This window comes from Gymnoscopelus microlampas (assembly GCF_963454915.1).
Source record: "Gymnoscopelus microlampas genome assembly, chromosome: 24".
NCBI lineage: Eukaryota > Metazoa > Chordata > Actinopteri > Myctophiformes > Myctophidae > Gymnoscopelus > Gymnoscopelus microlampas.
Genome location: NC_139961.1, coordinates 31,855,483 through 31,875,353, shown reverse-complemented (window position 1 = coordinate 31,875,353; position 19,871 = coordinate 31,855,483). Strand labels below are relative to the sequence as shown.

At 40.9% G+C, this 19,871-nt stretch overlaps 1 protein-coding gene across 2 annotated transcripts; it reads left to right on the top strand.

The window, feature by feature from the left end:
• The first annotated feature begins 954 nt into the window (after positions 1-954).
• On the top strand, positions 955-13,704 carry cdadc1 (cytidine and dCMP deaminase domain containing 1). 2 transcript variants are annotated; one of them, XR_014600307.1, is made up of 12 exons: positions 955-1,168; positions 1,808-1,911; positions 2,557-2,734; positions 4,369-4,669; positions 6,693-6,899; positions 7,571-7,701; positions 8,268-8,317; positions 9,181-9,350; positions 10,764-10,953; positions 11,377-11,410; positions 11,570-13,073; positions 13,115-13,704. XR_014600307.1 is itself a non-coding variant. In XM_084051116.1 (11 exons), the coding sequence occupies exons 1-11, from the start codon at positions 1,033-1,035 to the stop codon at positions 11,668-11,670; spliced, it is 1,602 nt and encodes a 533-aa protein (XP_083907242.1). In that variant the 5' UTR covers positions 955-1,032; the 3' UTR covers positions 11,671-13,704. The 2 variants fall into 2 exon arrangements, 1 of the variants encoding a protein (XP_083907242.1); XM_084051116.1 differs by having other exon boundaries at positions 11,570-13,704.
• The last annotated feature ends 6,167 nt before the right edge of the window (positions 13,705-19,871 follow it).

The window sequence follows — 19,871 nt, the reverse complement described above, 5'->3', positions numbered from 1 at the left end:
CCCCCCCCCAAAAAAAGGAAGCCCCTACAGCTTGGGGTTTAAGTCATTGAGGTTTAAGTTGCCTAATTGCCTAAAATAATTACATCAATTGCAAATTACTGCAGTCATGCGCTTCTGACAAATGTACTGTTCAGCTTTAAGACGTAATACACTGTTTATACGTGCATCTGAAAGCGATTGTCGGATAGCTACGGTGATGTGATACTCCGACATTGGTGACCTGGTGAACTATGTGTCTCTGGTTTGCTGTTTTCACCTTTTTGCTTGTTTTCAACTTGTTTTACAATTGAAAATGTATTTGCTAAAAGAATATAAAGCAAACGACTTGTGGTATGGAAAGGAGAGACCTAAAAAAAACTAAACAATGAATGTTGGGGCCAAATACGAATAGTGACTTCCTCTGGTGCCACAGAGTTGGATAGGTCACTAATTTCAGTGAAACGCCAAAATTAGTGACCGCCCATGTTTCCACGTCAGAAAATATTGTCGGAAGCAGCCATAGAGTAGCTTGGACCCAGCGTTGCCATGTCCGCTTATTATAAGCGATTTTTGACTTATTTTTCTGCAAAGTTATAGTCGTTTGTAAATATTGCTAGTTTGCGGGTTGCGGGTTTTGGGCTTGTTTCTAAAGTGGAGTTTCTTATTTGGGCTTGTTTCCATATGTTTGAATTATTTGAATTATTATTTAAACCAGTAGTTCTGGTTCTGGTTCAAATATTTTGTCTCTTTGTTATATTATTTGACAATTTGGCCATTGTTTGACCAGTTTTGCAGTATAGTTTGTTGATTAATTTTGATGCAGTAGGATTTTGGTCCTCTTTTTTTCTTTTAGGGTTTAAAAAGTCCTTAAATTGTCACTTTACTGTCATCTGGGGGGTTGCTTCTTTTGGGCTTGTTTTTTCCTAGACCTGGTTGCTTATTTCTCTCACAAGATATGGCAACACTGATTGAAATCAGCCTTTGCCTATGTGTTGACATTATTATCCCCCTTTCAGCCGGTTTCCTGCGCATTAAGAACGTCCTACGGACTGGATGGACACATCAAGATGCGAGCCTATGAACCAGGACTCACTCCACACTGGTCAACATACACAGTGTCAACAATGCAGACGAGGAGGTGGCACAGAAGCCCAGGATGCCAGCACGCAAACCGACAGCAAAGTACAAGGTGAGAGAGTCTCTAGATGTGCAGGTTGACACTTGAAAGTGACATTAAATGGCATCTCTTTACTGCCATCGTGTCTGTCTGTCTGTCTCTTATTCTGTCTGTCTGTCTGTCTGTCTGTCTGTCTGTCTGTCTGTCTCTCTCTCTCTCTCTCTCTCTCTCTCTCTCTCTCTCTCTCTCTCTCTCATTCTGTATGTATGTCTGTCTGTCTGTCTCTTATTCTGTCTGTCTGTCTGTCTGTCTGTCTGTCTGTCTGTCTGTCTGTCTGTGTGTGTGTCTCTGTCTGTCTGTCTGTCTGTCTGTCTGTCTGTCTGTCTGTCTCATTCTGTGTGTCTGTCTGTCTGTCTGTCTGTCTGTCTGTCTGTCTGTCTGTCTGTCTGTCTGTCTGTCTCATTCTGTGTGTGTGTGTGTGTGTGTGTGTGTGTGTGTGTGTGTGTGTGTGTGTGTGTGTGTGTGTGTGTGTGTGTGTGTGTGTGTGTGTGTGTGTGTGTGTGTGTGTGTGTGTGTCTCTCTCTCTGTCTGTCTGTCTGTCTGTCTGTCTGTCTGTCTGTCTGCAAAACAACCCTGTCTTGCATTCACTTGGTATAAAACCTCTCCCTTACTAATTATCTTATCTCTTTCTCTGTGTGTCTTGTCCTTCAGGTTATGGTCCCAGGTTACCCAAGGTGAACTTGTTCACCCTGTTGAGCCTGTGGATGGAGCTTTTCCCCAAAGATGAGCCAGAGGACACAGGCCACAATGAGACTGTAAGTACCCCACCAAACACACACACACACACACACACACACACACACACACACACACACACACACACACACACACACACACACACACACACACACACACACACACACACACATTCTGTACAGACAATTCTAAATGGCAATGAGTGTATTACTAGTTGAGTAAAGTTGTAAAGAAATTCATTCATTCATTCATAAATCACAAAAAACGCCTTGTCCTAATCCTGGGCAGCGGTGGCCTGCAGGAATAACCCGGGTGGGGAAGTGAATGGTCATCACTCACCCCAACACTGCAGAATTGTCTTTGAGCACGGCAACTGCTCCAGTGGAGCTGCTCAGTGACCAACAGTATAAGACTGTACTGGTCATCTCCCAGGTTTTTTTTTGTGTGTCTCTACAGTCTACGTGCTGGGAGTTGCTGAAAATGAGCTACTACCCTGGATAAATAAAGAACAAAAAAATAGAATAATCGATTAATAATCTATCCTTGTTCTGGGCATCTGATTTTAGGCGAAAGGTTTAAAAAAAGGAATTAAAAAAAAAAAGTGAATTGGTAGTAGTCGATCTAGAAGCTCACAATTCACTATTTTTGAAGTATAAAATGAGAATTAAGTGTGTGTGTGTGTGTGTGTGTGTGTTGTGTGGCAGGTGCGTAGGACAGGTGTGGTGGTGGTACGGGACAGTAAGGTGGTGGGCCTCCACTGCTCGGGGCCAGAGCTCCATGCAGGCCAGGTGGCTGTGGTCACACACGCAGCCAGGCTGTCTGGATGTCAGCTGTACTTCTCCAGGAGACCCTGCGCCACCTGCCTCAAGATGCTCATCAATGGTAGGGCTGTCACCATCACAACATTACAACTGTGTCATTTTCAGATATGTAGATCTGCTATTTAAAAAGAATCTTGAACATTTTGTGCAAATCTTTGAATATTTTGTTTTTTTAAACAACATTTTTAACTCAAATCTTTGCTTCTGGAAGTCCCTGGAACAACATATTTTACAAAAGTTTGCTTTAAAAATATATATATTCAATTATTTGCACACATTTTCAAAAATAGCAGATCTACAAGCTCTAGATCTGCTATTTCTGAATAGCCAAAGAAATCTAAAATGACAGAGATACTTTCCCGGTCTAAATGGGTTAAGTTGCCGATTCATTGTCATCCTACTATAATTCTAGTAACCTCTGTCTGTAGTGGGTCTGTAGTGGCTGGACCAATTGCTCTGATTTTGCACACAGCCATTGACCATTACCATCTGAACTTAACTGTGAAGCCCGTTTTTCAATTTCATCAAATCTCAGCTTCTTATTAGCGTTTATGTGTACACCACTGTCGCCATGGTTACGGGGCTGCCCAGCTATGGGACGAACTGCCTCCCGGGTTGCCAGATCATGTGCGTATATCCCCCCACGGATGCGTCGACCGGGTATGGTCTAGTACAAATAATTGCAATTAACAATGTAATCGTGTTTTGTTTCGGCATTGAACATGGGAACATAATGAATAAAAAATACATTTCTGTTTGCCTTTTAGGCCTCGTAATCAAATTGCACAGGGCAGATATGACAAATAACTTATCTATTATATAACTAATAATTTTATACTTAAAGGACAACTTCACCACTTTTCAACATATCTTCATATAATAGGTCCTCACTAATGCTCATGATAAAATGGTACAATTTTTTCTACTCAGTCTGTGTCTCAGAGGAGGGCTGTAGACAGTTCAGAAACCAGTGACATCATCAATGGGGAATCCAAGCTAATAGAAACTGCAGGCTTTGTATTCCTGGAAAGTTGCAATGCAATAATAGATCCCATTGTTCTCGCCTTAATACAAATCTGAATTAAAAAATTCTAATCTTTTTGGAAGAAAAAAAATCCTGCCTAATGATGATGTCACTGGTAGACGGGTTTCTGGACTGTCCACAGCCCTCCTATGAGACACAGACTAAGTAGAAAAAAATTGTATCATTTTATCATGAGCAATAGTGAGGACCTATTATATGAAGATATGTTGAAAAGTGGTGAAGTCGTCCTTTAAGATAAAAATGAATGAAAGCAGAAATAGCTGATCTACAGCTGTTTCTACAGCCCCTGATCTACAGCTGTTCACTTCCGTGACATGTTGTAAGCTTGTAGCTCTGCTATTTCTGCTTTTTTCATATTTGAAAATGTATGAACATTTTTCAACATGGAAACGATTATGACGATTATGCAAAATAATTCAGATTATCTCAAATAATTGCGATTAGACGATTATGTAATAACTGTGACAGGGCTAATCAATGGTGATGGATAGATTGATATATTGAGTAATTATGCCTTGGCTTGATTTTGGCTGATTGATTTTGGCTGATTGATTGATTGATTGATTATGGTTTGGTTTATGGCTGAGTGTTAGGATAACACTAATGAATTTCCTAGCTGAATACTGATCATTGTGGTTGTCCTCTTCCAGCGGGGGTCAGCCAGATCGCCTTTTGGCCCGGGGACCCCGAGGTCAGCCTCCTGAGGTCGCCGCCGGTCCCTAACACAGACCATTCCCAGAGTGCCGGTGACTACATTACCCAGGAGGCCGCGCTGGACGCCGTGGCAGCAGAGAGGCTGAAGTCCAACAGCCAGCCCCGCATCTGCGTCCTGCTGCAGCCGCTGGCGCCCGGCCTCCCGCAGTTCATCGACGAGACCTCTAGGGGGAGCGACTTCATGGAGCGGCTGAGCGAGGACGAGCCAGGAGTGGATGCCGGGGAACTCTTCTTCAGGTTTTTTTTTTTTAAATCTGCCTTCTAACTCCCATTAACCCATTTAGACCGGGAAATAATCTGTGTCATTGGCTATTCAAAAATAGCAGATATACAAGCTCTTTGCACCGAGTGCCACACTACGAGTTTGGCGATCTGCTATTTTTGAAAAATCAAATCTTTGAATATATATATAATGTTTTTAAAACAAACATTTGTATCTCAAATCATTGCTTCTGGGGATTCTACAAATGTCTTCTAAATCCTAACAGTGTTCTGAAAAACGTATTTTCCTTGACCCGGAAGCAAAGATTTGAGTTACAAATGTTCCCTTTAAAAAAATATATACTCAAATATTTGCACAAAATAATGGTAAATCTTTTTGAAAAATAGCAGTTCCACAAGCTCATAGCACTGCGCCGTGCTATGAGCTGGTATGTCTGCTATTTTTTAATAGCCAAAGTATAAAATACGGATAAAGTGGTTACGCAGATGCGTTCCCAGTTTGAATGGGTTAAAAGTCCTATCGTTGCTTTCGGATGGAAACCTTGTATGTTCAAAACGGTTACTTTTCAGGAGATGGGGGGGAGGGGGGGGGGCCTTGTTCCAATGCAGTTATTATGTAGTCACAAGCTCTTCTTAATACTTTTCATTGGTGCAATATTTGTAAAACCAACGGGCAATTTAACTTCATTATTTTTCTTTTTTTTTTAACTCAATTTTTATTGGAACAAAATATTTTCAAAAGACAGATACATATACTTGAAATACAAAACAAAAAGGACAGTACAAAAACACAAGAAATAAAATGAAGATAACAATAAAATCAAAAAAATAAAATACACGGAAAGGCTGCATTCTACAATTGTTAGTTATTTTTCTGTTACATATTGGTTATACATTGTCCATGGGCTGAAAAAGTGAAGACCACTTTTCCCAGTATTTGTGTGATTTGTCCTCTTGTAGTCTAAGTATGAATGTTAGTTTTTCCATAGAATATATTTCCCTTATTATGTCCATCCAATTGTCTTTGGTTGGGGGATCCTGTTGATACCAGCGACGCGTGACCGCTTTCTTGCTTGCTGCTAGAAAGATTTTGATTAGATATTTGTCCTGTGTCAAGAAATCTTCAGGAATATTTCCCAACAACATCAAGGTACAGGTCTGAGGTATCTCAAAACCAAGAACAGTCTCTATGGTGGCGTGAATATCTCGCCAATATTTTTGAATTTTGGGACATTTCCAGAATATGTGAGCGTGACCCGCTTCCATGTGGCCACACTGTCTCCAGCATGGTTGATCTGTTTTCAGTTGTTTTGATTTAATTTTAGGTGTTATAAAAAAACGGGTTAAATTCTTCCAGCAGAACTCCCTCCATATTCTTGAGTTATTGGTCAACTTCATTATTTTTCAAAAATAGATCTACAACCTCACAAGCTTGAGCTTGGAGGTCGGCTATTTTTGCTACTTTTGTGTGACTCTGTAGTATGACGCTGTATACAACATGTAACAACAGTGCATACAGACGCATGGCGTGTTGTGCAACTTGAATGGGACAAATCCATGGATTAAAGTTCTCAGTCTGATTTAAGTCATTTGGATTCCATATGAAGCCAGCATCAGCATGTCTTCTGTGGAAGTATGTTGCGCAGCGAAAACAAAAGCGACGCATTCAGAGCATGTAGATAGGCCATTTTCGGCCATTATTTTAAGATTAGAGCATTGGAATGGTCAAACTAGCAATGTGTTCAGAAGCATCTTCCATAAAATCGTAATAGTCTCAAATGTTTCATATCAAAGCAAAGGTTAAAGCCTCAATCTGGGATTATTTTCCACCTGGTTGGCAGTATGTACAACGGCAGGAACAATTTGAATAAAACATCATAATTTGACATACTTGTTTAGGGATCAGTGCTAGTGTGGGGGGGGCTCCTTTCATAATGTTTCACAAATCGCACATTAGGACTTGGTCATACAAACATTTTTCAGTCGTGAGATTTTATTTTTGCTTTAACCCATTGCAAATCTCTTCCATGTCCTCCAGACAGCGGAGGAGACACCTGGAGGACTTCTCCCGACACTTCCTGGTCAGCACGGAGCAGCAGCATCGCAACGTTCTCACCCACATGCGACTGGAGAACTTCTGCATGGAGCCCTACTTCTCCAGCCTGAGGCACAACATGAGGGAGCTACTGGGAGTGCTGGCGTCAGTGGCCGCCGGAGTCCCACTGCTACACCACGGCTTTTACAGGTTACAACAACACTGCACTTTACAAAATGTCTTGTCTTTTTTTAATATAATATTTTCAAGGTATGTCCGTATGAGACACGCAGTTAACACAGTGAGTGTTAATTGAACTCTGAGCACGTACAGCACCCTCACGGGTCAAATTAACACTCAGGATTCTGCTGTGTAACAGTATGTGTGTCTAGTGCAGGGCGTTGCTGACAATGAGCACTTGTGCTCTGCTACTACCCTGGGTAAATAAAGAACAAAAAAAAGTAGGGCAGGAAAGAGATGGCAGAGACACAAAGGTGCCTCCAAATGGCTTTTATCTTTGGAATCTAAGCCATTTCTGCCCTTTTTATTACCAGGAATCAACCTGTCTGTTTAACCGTGCAAATAACTAGCGGTGCCGTTGCATCCAACTCACAAATGACTTCTTTCAAATGACTTCTGTGTACTGTACATGAAAGGCTTCTCCTCCAAAATGCACCGGGTCCTTGTGACCTGAGATTAGGAAACAAAACAAAACAACAGTGAGTGACAACCTTTTGGAGAATGCATGGCACTTTGTTTGAGGCCGACTGCTTTCACAAGGTCACAGGAAGAGCATTTTGACACTTCAGACTACAATCCCTTCCCTTTCTTTCTTAACTCATCTTGCCTCTCTGTCTGTTTGTGTCATTTCTGGCTCCTAGTGAACGGTCTTCCACCGCAGAGACACCCCTTTCCACACCACCTGCCTCCTCCATGTCTCCCCACCAGGGAGTGTCCCAAGAAGTGGCCCGCCACTGCATCATTCAAGCTAGGCTGCTGTCCTATCAGACAGGTAGGCTTTGGCTATTTTCTTAGCCAATAGTCGTATGAGCTTACAAGCTTATAGATCATGGTCAGTACCATGTCAGTATCGTGGTCTGTATCGTAATCTGAAGACTCGCCTCTTCAGATTCCACCTTAGCCCGTAGCACTTTACCTAGCCTAAATGCCTAAATTGTATGTCAGTACCATGGTCAATATCATGGCCAGTATCATGTCAATACTTGGTCAGCATCATGTCAATAAAATGGTCAGTATCATGGTCAGTATCATGTCAATAACATTGTCAGTATCATGGTAGAATCATGGTCAGTGTCATGTCAGTATCATGGTCAGTATCATGGTGGTCAGTGTCATGTCAGTATCATGGTCAGTATCATGGTCAGTGTCATGTCAGTATCATGGTAGAATCATGGTCAGTGTCATGTCAGTATCATGGTAGAATCATGGTCAGTGTCATGTCAGTATCATGGTCAGTATCATGGTCGGTATCATGATTGGCTATTTTCTCTATTTTTCAAAAATAGAGTGTTTCAACTTTGACATTTCTCTGACAACAAACTGTAATTTTCATTCCAGAGGACCCCAAGGTGGGCGTGGGTGCTGTCATCTGGGCAGAGGGACAGTCTGTGAGTTCAGTTACCTTCTCTTGGCTTTTGTTACTAGTTTATGCCTGTTTGCACGTACATTATAGGCCACTGTCCTAATGTTATACACTATGATTCTGCTCCAAATATGGTCCAATCAGTAAATGCATTCATTCATTAACCACTTTAATCTGGACCATATTAGGTGAACGTTAGGCAAAAATATAGTATATACTATAGTAATATGATCGGCAAAGACATTTGGTGTAGAGCGAAAGGTTTTAAGTCATATGTCTAGAACAAAATTCAAACAATATATAGCTAATGTAATCTAAATTAGAGAGGTTCTTGTCAGTCTAAATTTCTCATTTCTAAATTTACTCTTGAGGGGCGCCTCTTAGATTACTGAATAGTGCTTCGACCACATACTGTAATCGCAATGTCCCCAGTTAGATTCTGGGCTGGACACCTGTCCATGTACTTTCTCCTCTCTCTGCCCTCTGTTACCTTTTTCCCTACTATCTTGTCTAAACAATGGAAAATGCAGTCTGTGCGAAATACTGTCGCGTGAACCTCTGCGCATGTTACGCTCTCCCGGTGAAACTCCTCTCTGTCAGGTGAAAAAGATGCAGCTGGCGACCCCCTTGTTTATCAGAGGAGATGTGTGTTTGTCTACAACCTCCCCAAGACCAAAAATGGGGGGTTTGCAGTGACATGGACCACATTATGCATGGGGAATTGGACATGAATACATGTACATTTGCAAAACAATTGGAAAAATCTACAATTCTTACTTGCCTGTCTGTCTAAAACAATGTCAATGGTCAAATAATGTACTGTGGACTGTACACTGACAATGACATTAACGTGCGACTCTATCGTGTTCTTCTGTTCTGTTACCATAGGCTGGCTGTGATGGTACGGGTCGCCTATATCTGCTGGGTTGCGGGTACAACGCCTACCCAGCGGGCTCACAGTACGCCGAGTACCCTCAAATGGACAACAAGCAGCAGGACCGACAGAGACGCAAATACAGATACATGGTTCACGCAGAGCAGAACGCACTTACATTTAGGTCAGGGTGCACACACACACACACACACACACACACACACACACACACACACACACACACACACACACACACACACTACTGGGAAATGCATGCAATTTTACTACTAGCTTTTTACTGGGGGGCGGGTGGGGGGGGGGGGGGGGGCATGGGGGGAAATCCATGGCTTTGCATTTGGTCATTAATGGGGGTGGGGGATATGTTTTATTCCTGCTTCTGGTTAGACTGAATTAAATACACACATTTCCTTTTTGGAAATATGTCTGATCTGTTTGATATAACAATTTGAAAATGTATGTTAACCACATACTAAAATAAATAAATAATAATACTACGTTATATATATATATATATATTATCCCCAAAAAAGGCGAGTGAGTTTGTAAAGGTGAGTTTACAAACTTTGTAGATCGTTTAATTTCTTTATTTGTCGTATGATGAAGTATATCGTGGCTGTCCAGCAGGAACCAGCTCCATTTTCAGCTTCTTTTTTTTTCATGAATCAACGCTATCGAACACCCTTTACGTCTGTGTAAAAAAAAATTTGAACCAATGAAAAGTATTAAAAAGCGCCTCTGACAAAACCTCCCAACTCCATTGGATCCTCAAACTGTCTGTCAAAACCATGCAACTCCCCCCCCTCTCCTCTCCTGCTGCCGTTGCACAGCACAGCGCAGAGCGCACTGCGCAGTGAGAGGAGGAGCTGCACATAAACAAACTAAACGGCAGTCTGTTAAAACTATGCAGTGTACCTGTAATCAAACATAGCACTGACGCTAAAGTTATGAAAACAAGTAATTCTATTTCTAAAATCTATTAAGTGTTTAATGAGGAGAGCAATGTGACAAGAAATTAGTTCATAGCATTTCTGTCGCGCTAGTTCTACTCAAACTCCAACTCTGTGAACTCCTCTTTACAGAAGTTGTTGTAATATTTAAAGTCTTGTTTATTATTGTAGGCCTATATAATAAGTGTCATGAAGCATCAGGGCATTAATTCACACGTTGTGATGCATTGTGAGCTTGGAGATCCATTGTTAGCTTTTAGGAATTTAGCCCCATTTGAAACCTCTCCCTCAGCAGCGATTGGAGCTATTGTCAGCTGTTCGGACTCCTAACTCAACTTGAGCTGGATTTGGGTAAAGTGGTGATAGTATAATGACACATACAAGTATCTGACAATATATAAAGTCACTATTCCAACTTTGATGAGGCAGTATTGCTTTGTTTTAAAAAATACAGTTTTTTCATTTCCTGAAAAATGTGGTTTAGAAAGTGGTTTAGAAAATGTCGCTCCCCCTCCGTTTTCATTACAAATGGATCACTGTGTAGATAACCGTCTGACTGTGTATTTTGGTTTGGAAGTTGAATCAATGCTCAGTGGTTAACGTCTAATTCTTCATTACTGTCATTTCAGGAGCAGGGAAATCAAAGCAGGGGAGCCCACCATGATGTTTGTGACCAAGTGTCCGTGTGACGAGTGTGTTCCTCTGATCAGAGGGGCGGGCGTCACTCACATCTACACCACCGACCAGGACAGCGGCAAGGACAAGGGAGACATCTCCTACCTGAGGTTCAGCGGCCTCAAGGGAGTCAGCAAGTTCATAGTGAGTAGTGGAATGGATAGAATACACAGTATTACACACTGAAAAGTTGTGAAAACTGTACTAGTGTACGTTTGCTGATAATTGACCATATTCACATGGCAGCCGTATTGTTCTTATGTTATACGAGTGTGATGTAAGAGCAAAATGGTCCATAAGTTAAAATGGGTTATTTTCTTTTCCTGTATAAAGAAATGTGTTTACCATAGATTGTTGTTGGAATACCATGTTGACTGGTACTGTACCTTTTGGAAAGCTGGCCCCTTGCGCTGTTGCGCTTATTCTGGTTGAGATAAGAACACAACTTAAACGTTTTAATTATTTTGGCCCCTACACCCCTGTCCCTCAAGATGCCTTGCCTTTTGTCACAACGCCATTGTAAATAAGAATTTGTTCTTAATGAAATGCCTGGTTATGTCTTCACAGTGGCAGAAGGGTTTATCCTCCTCCTACCTTGCAAGTAAGTGATTCTTCATCTTGTCCTTCTCTCATCAAACATTCAAACTCGCCTTTATTCTATTGTATTGGAACTCTCTGGAGTCTGGACCATGCTCTCTGTGTGTGTGTGTGTGTGTGTGTGTGTGTGTGTGTGTGTGTGCGTGTGCGTGCGCGCTTGTAGATGGCTGTGTTGGGAAGCATGGCAGGCAGCCTGAACAGGAGAACCCTAGCAACAAGAGGCATTGCCGTGACAGATCCCAGGACATGCCACCTGTCTGCTGAACAACACCAAAGAAGAAAATAATCACAATTTAACCGTTGCCGGTACAGATATCCAATATTTTAAGACTTGTCTAAATACGGTAGATGGTAGGAAAAAAAGGAAAAGAAAAAAAGGTAATTACTTTCCATGTAATTCCTCCTTCCCTCATCCAGATGGAAATGACTATGAGGTCCGTGCACAAAATAGGCTAAGGAGCTGTGTCCACCCAGATGTTTTTTTTCATGGCCGCAGGGTATGTTTTTTTAATTGTTTACAAAGGGAGCTCCCTGTTTTTGTGCTACGCATTCACGTTAGAAGCGTTTTTAGGCGAGCGCCTTACGTTTTCAGCTGGGAAGAAACACTTTGGTGGACACACAGCCTAAGATTTTTAAGCGACATCTTTTGCCTGAAGTTGTGGTTGAGTCGAAAACTGGAGACATGGAAGCTAATCTTGAGTGAGAGCTCATAGCAAGTCTGAAGGAGTTTTCCACCGGTGTTACTGAGGGCATACTAGCCCTGGTGGCATACCTATACCTTGTGAAGGAGCTAGGATGTAAACTACTGTATACTGTAGTTTACCAACCCTACGCTTGGATCTTCTGTTGCACTACAATGCATGGAAACACACTCCTCCTCTGATCTTGCACTTAAGTGCAACTAGATTAGAGCATCTTGTTAATGCACAAATTGTAAGCGCCTGCATAGTTTGGAGCGGCGATAACCCATTTTCCCATATGAACCCATCTTCATATAATTGGTCCTCACTTATGCTCATTATAAGATGCTATCATTTCTGTTTATTTGGTCTGTGTCTCAGAGGAGGGATGTGGAAAGTTCAGAAACCTGGCTAGTGCCTACCAGTGACATAATAAATGTGAACAGATTTCGTATTTTCAAACATTTTTATTAATGCAAGAACAATGGCTTCTATTTCAGCAAACTATCTTTCCAGGAAGAGAAAGGTCGTAGTTTTATTTGCTTAGAATCCCCATCGACGATGACATTGGTAGGCAGAGTTCTGAACTGTCCATAGCCCACCAAAGAGACACAGAGATAGAGGACGGAAATGGTCTTATCTTATAATGAGCATTAGTAAGGACCAATTATGTGAAGATAAGGTTGTGTGAAGTGCTCCATTCACTAAGGAAGGAGAATTGTGAAAAAAAGGAATGAATGCATGGAGGGATGAATGTATTGGAGGATGGATCAGTGTCCAGACTTGAGTAAAGAAAGTGCATGTTGAACCATTTTAATCACTATCAGGTGGATTGTATATCATAAGAAAGTAATACATTCAGAAAATGTTTGTGTGTGCAGATATATATATATATATATATATATAATATATTTTTAAGTAATTTTAAAAATATATATTTTAAATGTTAAAATGTGTGTGATATAAACATGTGTATGTAAGTACTAAGTATGTACGTTCTGATTGACTACATAGTCCATTAAGAACAGAATTGCGTATATACCATCTTAGCTCCTCATTTCTGCAAATAATTTACTTTGTTTGAATTGGGCTTGGGCAAAATTAAACTCATTCTGCATAATCATATAGGCCTACAGTTATGTGTCATATACTGTATGATTCAGTTGCTGTTTCCATCAGACTGTTTTTATGTGCATTATGCTGGAATAAATCGGAAACGTTGAATTAAACAAATGTTTTGATAAAATGTCCTTATTGCAAAAAGAAATGTACATGTTAATCCAATCAAATTAAGCTTTATTTATTGAGCATGTTTTAAACAACCATTGTTGACAAAAGTTCTGCTAAAGAGATTACATGCATACTTTATTCTTTTTGATGACCTAGTCTAAAGTTTCGGGTTTAATTCGATATTGATAGAATATTTGGAGGAATGATAGCAAAAAAATCAGTTGGTGTAACCGAAAAACATTGCCCCAAATAATTCAACTTGCTTACAAATTGTGAAATTCTCAGTAAAACATCCTATCAACTATAGTTGGGCATGATCTTACATCAGAATTATTTAACCCCAGCATCCATATTCTGGAGGGGACATTAGCCCAAAATAGCCGATCTACAAGCTCACAACGCCTCGCTCTGCGATGTGTTGTGAGCTTGTAGATCGGCTATTTTTGGACAAAAGATTTGGTGTAGAGGGAAACAAGTGGTATAGATGTGCTCCCCACTTCTTAAAGTAGCACTACACCCCTGGTTGTGTCATAATGAACCCTGATCATGGATGTACAGTACAGATTCAGTCATTCTGTCAGGGAGAGTGGTGTGTGTGCTGTAGATTTTCAGTTCTCTAACAATAAAGTGGTTTCAGGGGTTCCCCAGCAAAATGAGGAATAATATAATAAAAGACTGTCTTGCTATAATAAAGCGTCACTGTCTCTCATTTTTGACAATGTATTTGATATTGGCTTTATATTTAATAAATTATGCATTTCATCCTCTATATATATTGTCCAGCAAAAGAGGCAACGAAGGAGTATATTGAAAAGTGGAAATGGTTAAGTTTGTCTGTGGATTTCTTTTTTATATAAATATTTAACCAAAGAAAAGTATATACGTGTCAATACTGATGCTTGTAGAGCTGCTTTTTTCGACAAGTGACACCGTTGTATGACAAAGTATGAATTGTACTTCAGTGTACGAGTTCAGAAATCTGATTAGAATCTCATTTCAACAGCTCTGATTCACATAAATCAGGGTGAAAATGCCAGAAAAAACAAATGTCAAAATAGCTTATCTACAAGCTCACAGCACGTCTAAATGTCTCCAACCAGGACATTTTTCCAACTTTCACCTGACTCTTGCACCTTTATCTGATCTTTCAGTGAAGAGCGTGCAAGAGACCAGAGAAAGTATGAACCATGGTGGAGCAGTGATTAAGATACAGGCCTTGCATACGTGAGGTCCTGAGTTCCAATCCCGCAGGGACATCTTTCCAACTTTTACCTTTATCTAATCTTTCACTGAAGATCACGCAAGTGCACAGCATTACTATGAACCATTGTGGTGTAGTGCAGGGGTCTTCAACAGGGGGTCCTCAGAGTTACTACAGGGGGTCCGCCTCACTCTGCCAGCCAATCAAAGGCTAGCTCAGTTTTGCTGGAGCAGCCATCTTGCTTTTATAGGTCTTGTGCGGACAGGACCCATAGAGTTAAGACTGGCAAACCTTCCATTCAGTCAGTGTATTATGAGACCTTAAAGCAGACTCTGTATTGAACATATCCTTGATTTGTGTATTGGGAGCCCAAATAAAGGTGTAAAAGTGATCTTTACACAACATGACCATTGTCCTTGTGTCGTGATTAAAGGACCATACTGGCGGTCTGGCATGGAATGTTTAGCCTACTTTTATTGTCATTCAACATATACATGAAATTCATAAATTAACTTGAGACCATTTGTTAATGCTGATGATTTTCAAGGAAGCATTTGGCTCATGCACTTTACAAGTGGGCTTATTGTCAGCAACAGCCAAGAACACAGGAGTCTATTCCTATTACAGCACTAGACCCCAGGGAGACAGACACATGCTGATTTGCCATTTCCAGGATTTGATTTCCAGGATTTGAGTCTCGAGTCCCAAGACTCAAGACCCAAAAGAGTCTTGAATCGAACGCATTAGATCCAAGTAGACATCAAATTTCTCTTTTGGGCCTTAAGTCCCAAGACTCAAGGCCCAAAAGAGAAATTTGATGTCTACTTGGATCTAATGCGTTCGACTCAAGACTCTTTTGGGTCTTGAGTCTTGGGACTCAAGGCCCAAAAGAGAAATTTGATGTCTCTTACAGGCTGTAACCATCAAAAAGTCAGACCTCGTCGCAAAAACACGCTGATGGGATTACTGGAAATGTATCAAGAAATAGTAGAATACATTCCCTCACTTCAATAAATCAAAGATATGATTGTTATTAACTAACTACCATAAAGAACATAATGTAAAGCAGGCTAAAATAATTATGTCAACAAGGCAGGGATATTAGCTGGTATTAATATTATTATTATTAATATCGCTTATATGCAGCCACAGCCATTCATGGCTAGTTCCTTGAGTTTTTGATATGCAAATCACAATGGCAGTATTTGATTGTTCTGTGAAGGTGGGGGTTATTTCTGAAAGATAATTTCTGAAAGATAATTCAAAAGTGCTGGAGTATTTCAACTTAACTACTGTAAATTGAGGGCTAACATACAAATGAACGGTACAGTAGTTTACTACTGTACTTTTATTTTTTAGCAAAACTAAACAATAAAAGCCTGGAGATCGAGGCTATTAGTTTACTAATCTAAGACAAAATTATGTAAATAATGAATTAAGTGTTCTTAACTATATACTTTATCGGCGAAAAAAAGTAGTCCGTGGTTGAAAAAGTAATGTCTCAAGCCAAGCGGGAGACGAACCCAAAAGTGAAGGACTGGAAGTCTAATGATAAACGAGGTGCGCCACTGAGGCCGACGCTAAGCAACGGTATTTGGGCTCTATTAGAATGTGACGCGCACGCACGCAAGCAAGCACGCACGCACGCACGCACGCACGCACACACACACACACACACATAGCAGATCTACAAGCTTACAATGTAACGCATTGTGAGCTTGTAGATCTGCTACTTCCACTACTTACCGCAGCTAAAAGGTTTGGGAACCTCTGGTTTAAAAGATGCTAATAATATCTTTGTTTGTAGCTACTCCACGTATTCATTAAGGGGTGTGTTTTTGGGACGAGACGTAGATAAGCAACCTGAGAATCAGGCTAACAACTAGCCTGATTTAACAGGCTGCACGCGCTGAAGCTGCGTAATGCTATCAGTCAAAGATGGTTAATTGATGTGATGTAGGTGGACGCCTTTTTAGGAGACAGGAAGCAAGTGAAGTCTATTGATTCCAATGGAAGAATCGCGCAGAAACGGGAAGTAAACCGGAGATTGCGTATCTTGCTAAATTAACCATCTTTGACTGATAGCATTTCGCAGCTTCAGCGCGTGCAGCCTGTTAATCATGGCTAGTTGTTAGCCTGATTCTGAGTTTGCTTATCTACCATTACGGAACGCTCGTCCCAAAAACACACCCCATACCGACGCGGGTAACGGCGACCCCCGGGACCCCCGTGGACGGTACTGCAGATATATAAATAGATGGATTCCATGTAATTGTTTATTGCAGCTACTCCACTTATTCATTAACTGCTTTTACTTGTATTAAACGTTATAGCTGGATAGCTGTTCTGAATTGTGAACCAGCAGTAGTCTAGACCAGGGGTCTTCAACAGGGGGTCCGGGACCCCTAGGGGGTCCTCAGAGTTACTACAGGGGGTCTGCCAAATTTTGTGTGATATGATTTCGTTTTTCGCATTAATCACTTGAACCCTAGCATCCCTTTTCTGAGGAGAACTGTAGATCTGCTATTTTCAATTTTGGATTTGAAAATATCAACCTGGATTTGAACATGGAACCTCTGTGCTGAGAGTCTGATCTTCAGACCACTCCACCATCTCTCAGCTGCTCACATTATGTCTCTTTGTGGTTTTGGCTTGCTTTTTTGTATTTTGGCTTTGAAAATATCAACCAGGATTTGAACATGGAACCTCTGTGCTGAGAGTCTGATCTTTAGACCACTACACCATCTCTCAACTACTCACATCATGTCTCTTTGACTTCGTTTCTTCAGTCAAAAGCACTAGAAGATACCTGTTGAGGGCCCAAAGGTGCGTTGGCACAGTGGTGTGGTGTGCTTGATCGGTTGCCTCTGCTATAGACAGTTCGCAGGTTCAAGTCCCATGAGGACCATCGGGGGGACTGTGTGTCCCTCCCCTGTTTGTGTGGAATACAAGAAGACTCACCTCAAGACAAACTCACCTCAACTGAAAAAGGAATACTCACCTCGGGGGTAGGAACAGTCACCCCGGGGGGTGGGTAAACTCACCTCAGGACCTGAGAAAACTCACCTCGGAACACTCACCCCGGGGGTAGGAACACTCACCCCGGGGGTAGGAACACTCACCCCGGGGGTAGGAACACTCACGAACACTCACCCCGGGGGTAGGAACACTCACCCCGGGGGTAGGAAAACTCACCCCGGGGGTAGGAAAACTCACCCCGGGGGTAGGAACACTCACCCCGGGGGTAGGAACACTCACCCAGAAAAACTCAATGGTGTAATGTACAGTGAGTTTTTGTTTTGTGGGTGGGTTTAACCTTTCCCCTCTACACCAAGTCTGTATGTTTAAAAAAGGCACATCTACCGGCTTGTGAGCTTTCCTTTTTCACAGAATGCTTTCATAATGAGACACGTTTAATCCATACTGGATTAAATTCTGTCTTTGAGAATTAGAATTACCAAATTATGTTGTTCAATGATATATTTGTGTTTAAAATACACACACACACACACACACACACACACACACACACACACACACACACACACACACACACACACACACACACACACACACACACACACACACACACACACAAAGAGTAAGGCATCAAAATGTACCAAAAGTAATATTTCTAAAAACTAAAGTTCTCAAACAATGCATGTGTGCAATGCAATGTTCTATGCTGTTATCATTTATACCAGCAAAGTAGTAGGTAACTAAATATCCTAGGTAAAAATAGGGAAAAGTGTTTAATGCATGTTTTACAATAGTGAAATGTATATCTAATAGTAACTAAAGTTCAATAATGCTTACTATAGTGAAATGTATATCTAATAGTAACTAAAGTTCAATAATGCTTACAATAGTGAAATGTATATCTAATAGTAACTAAAGTAACTAAAGTTCAATAATGCTTACCAAAAGCTTTTCTCACAAATGTGTTCACACAGAAAACAAAACATTATACCTGTGTTTTACCTTCACTGGAGTTTTTCTTCATTTTTCTTTGTTAAGTAAGTATTTGTTTGCATTATACACATTGGAATGTTCACTTTTCTGATTAAATCTACCTTGTATTTAAAGCACTTTAATTAGCTAAATGTAATTTAACAACATACATTGACATTGGAATGTTCATTTCTCTGGGTTCCTACCTTTGTTTGTTTGTTTGTTTGTTTGATGGGGGCACAGGAGTGAAGGGGAGGAGGGGGGTTGACCACTTAACACTAATATCCCATTCCACTTAATGATTCATTGTTTGATATCTAATAGGTGGATGGGGCAAGGTGTGGAGCTGGAGACACATAGCAAATGACCATGCTATTTGCTATTTGCATTCCTTGTTCACTTTTCTGATGAAATCTACCTTTCATTCATTCTGTGAAAATGGAAAGCTCACATTATGAAAGCATTCTGTGAAAATGGAAAGCTCACAAGCCGGTAGATCTACCTTTTTACCTTTTCTGATGAAATCTACCTTGTATTTAAAGCACTATTTAAAGCACTTTATTAATTCTATACCTTCAAAGAAAGAATTTAATCCAGATATGGATTAATCCAGATATGGATTAAACATCATTATGAAAGCATTCTGTGAAAATGGAAAGCTCACATTATGAAAGCATTCTGTGAAAATGGAAAGCTCACAAGCCGGTAGATCTACCTTTTTTTAAACATTGGGGTGAGTATTCCTACCTCTGAGGTGAGTCTTCCGAGGTGAGTTTTCTCAGGTCATGGGGTGAGTGTTCCTACCCCCCGAAAATCTTGGGGGTGAGTATTCCTACCTCTGAGGTGAGTCTTCCGGGGTGAGTATTCCTACCTCTGAGGTGAGTTGGTTTTGAGGTGAGTCTTCTTGATACCGTTTGTGTGTCCCTCCCCTGTTTCCAGATAGTTAAAGGTGGGGAGTTATGTCTGAAAGAACTCTTCTCGGCTGAAGTTTTACAGAAATCAATTTCAAGTGATCATTGCTGAAGTCTCCTGACTGTTGTCCTGGTGCTGTATTGCCGGACATGTGAGAGGGCATCATTGGATTTTATAAATAGGGATTGCTGGGAGTCTGATCAATAGACCACTAGACCATCACTCGGTCACTCTCAGCAGATGTCTCTTAGTACTGTTGAAGCGTTCCGTAGTATGTTGGCCACCAGTTAGTAAAGTTGAAATATGTCAACTCTACTGTTCTACCCCGAATTTGTCTTCTAGTGCTTTCGAGTTGTTCTTTTGTAGTTTGACCTCCATTATTTCAGAGTACTCCAGCAATGAACAATAGTAGTAATAATAGGCCAAAATCTTCCATTGACCTCCATTATAAATGTCTGAACTTTTAAAGGAGTATATTTATAAAAAGATTC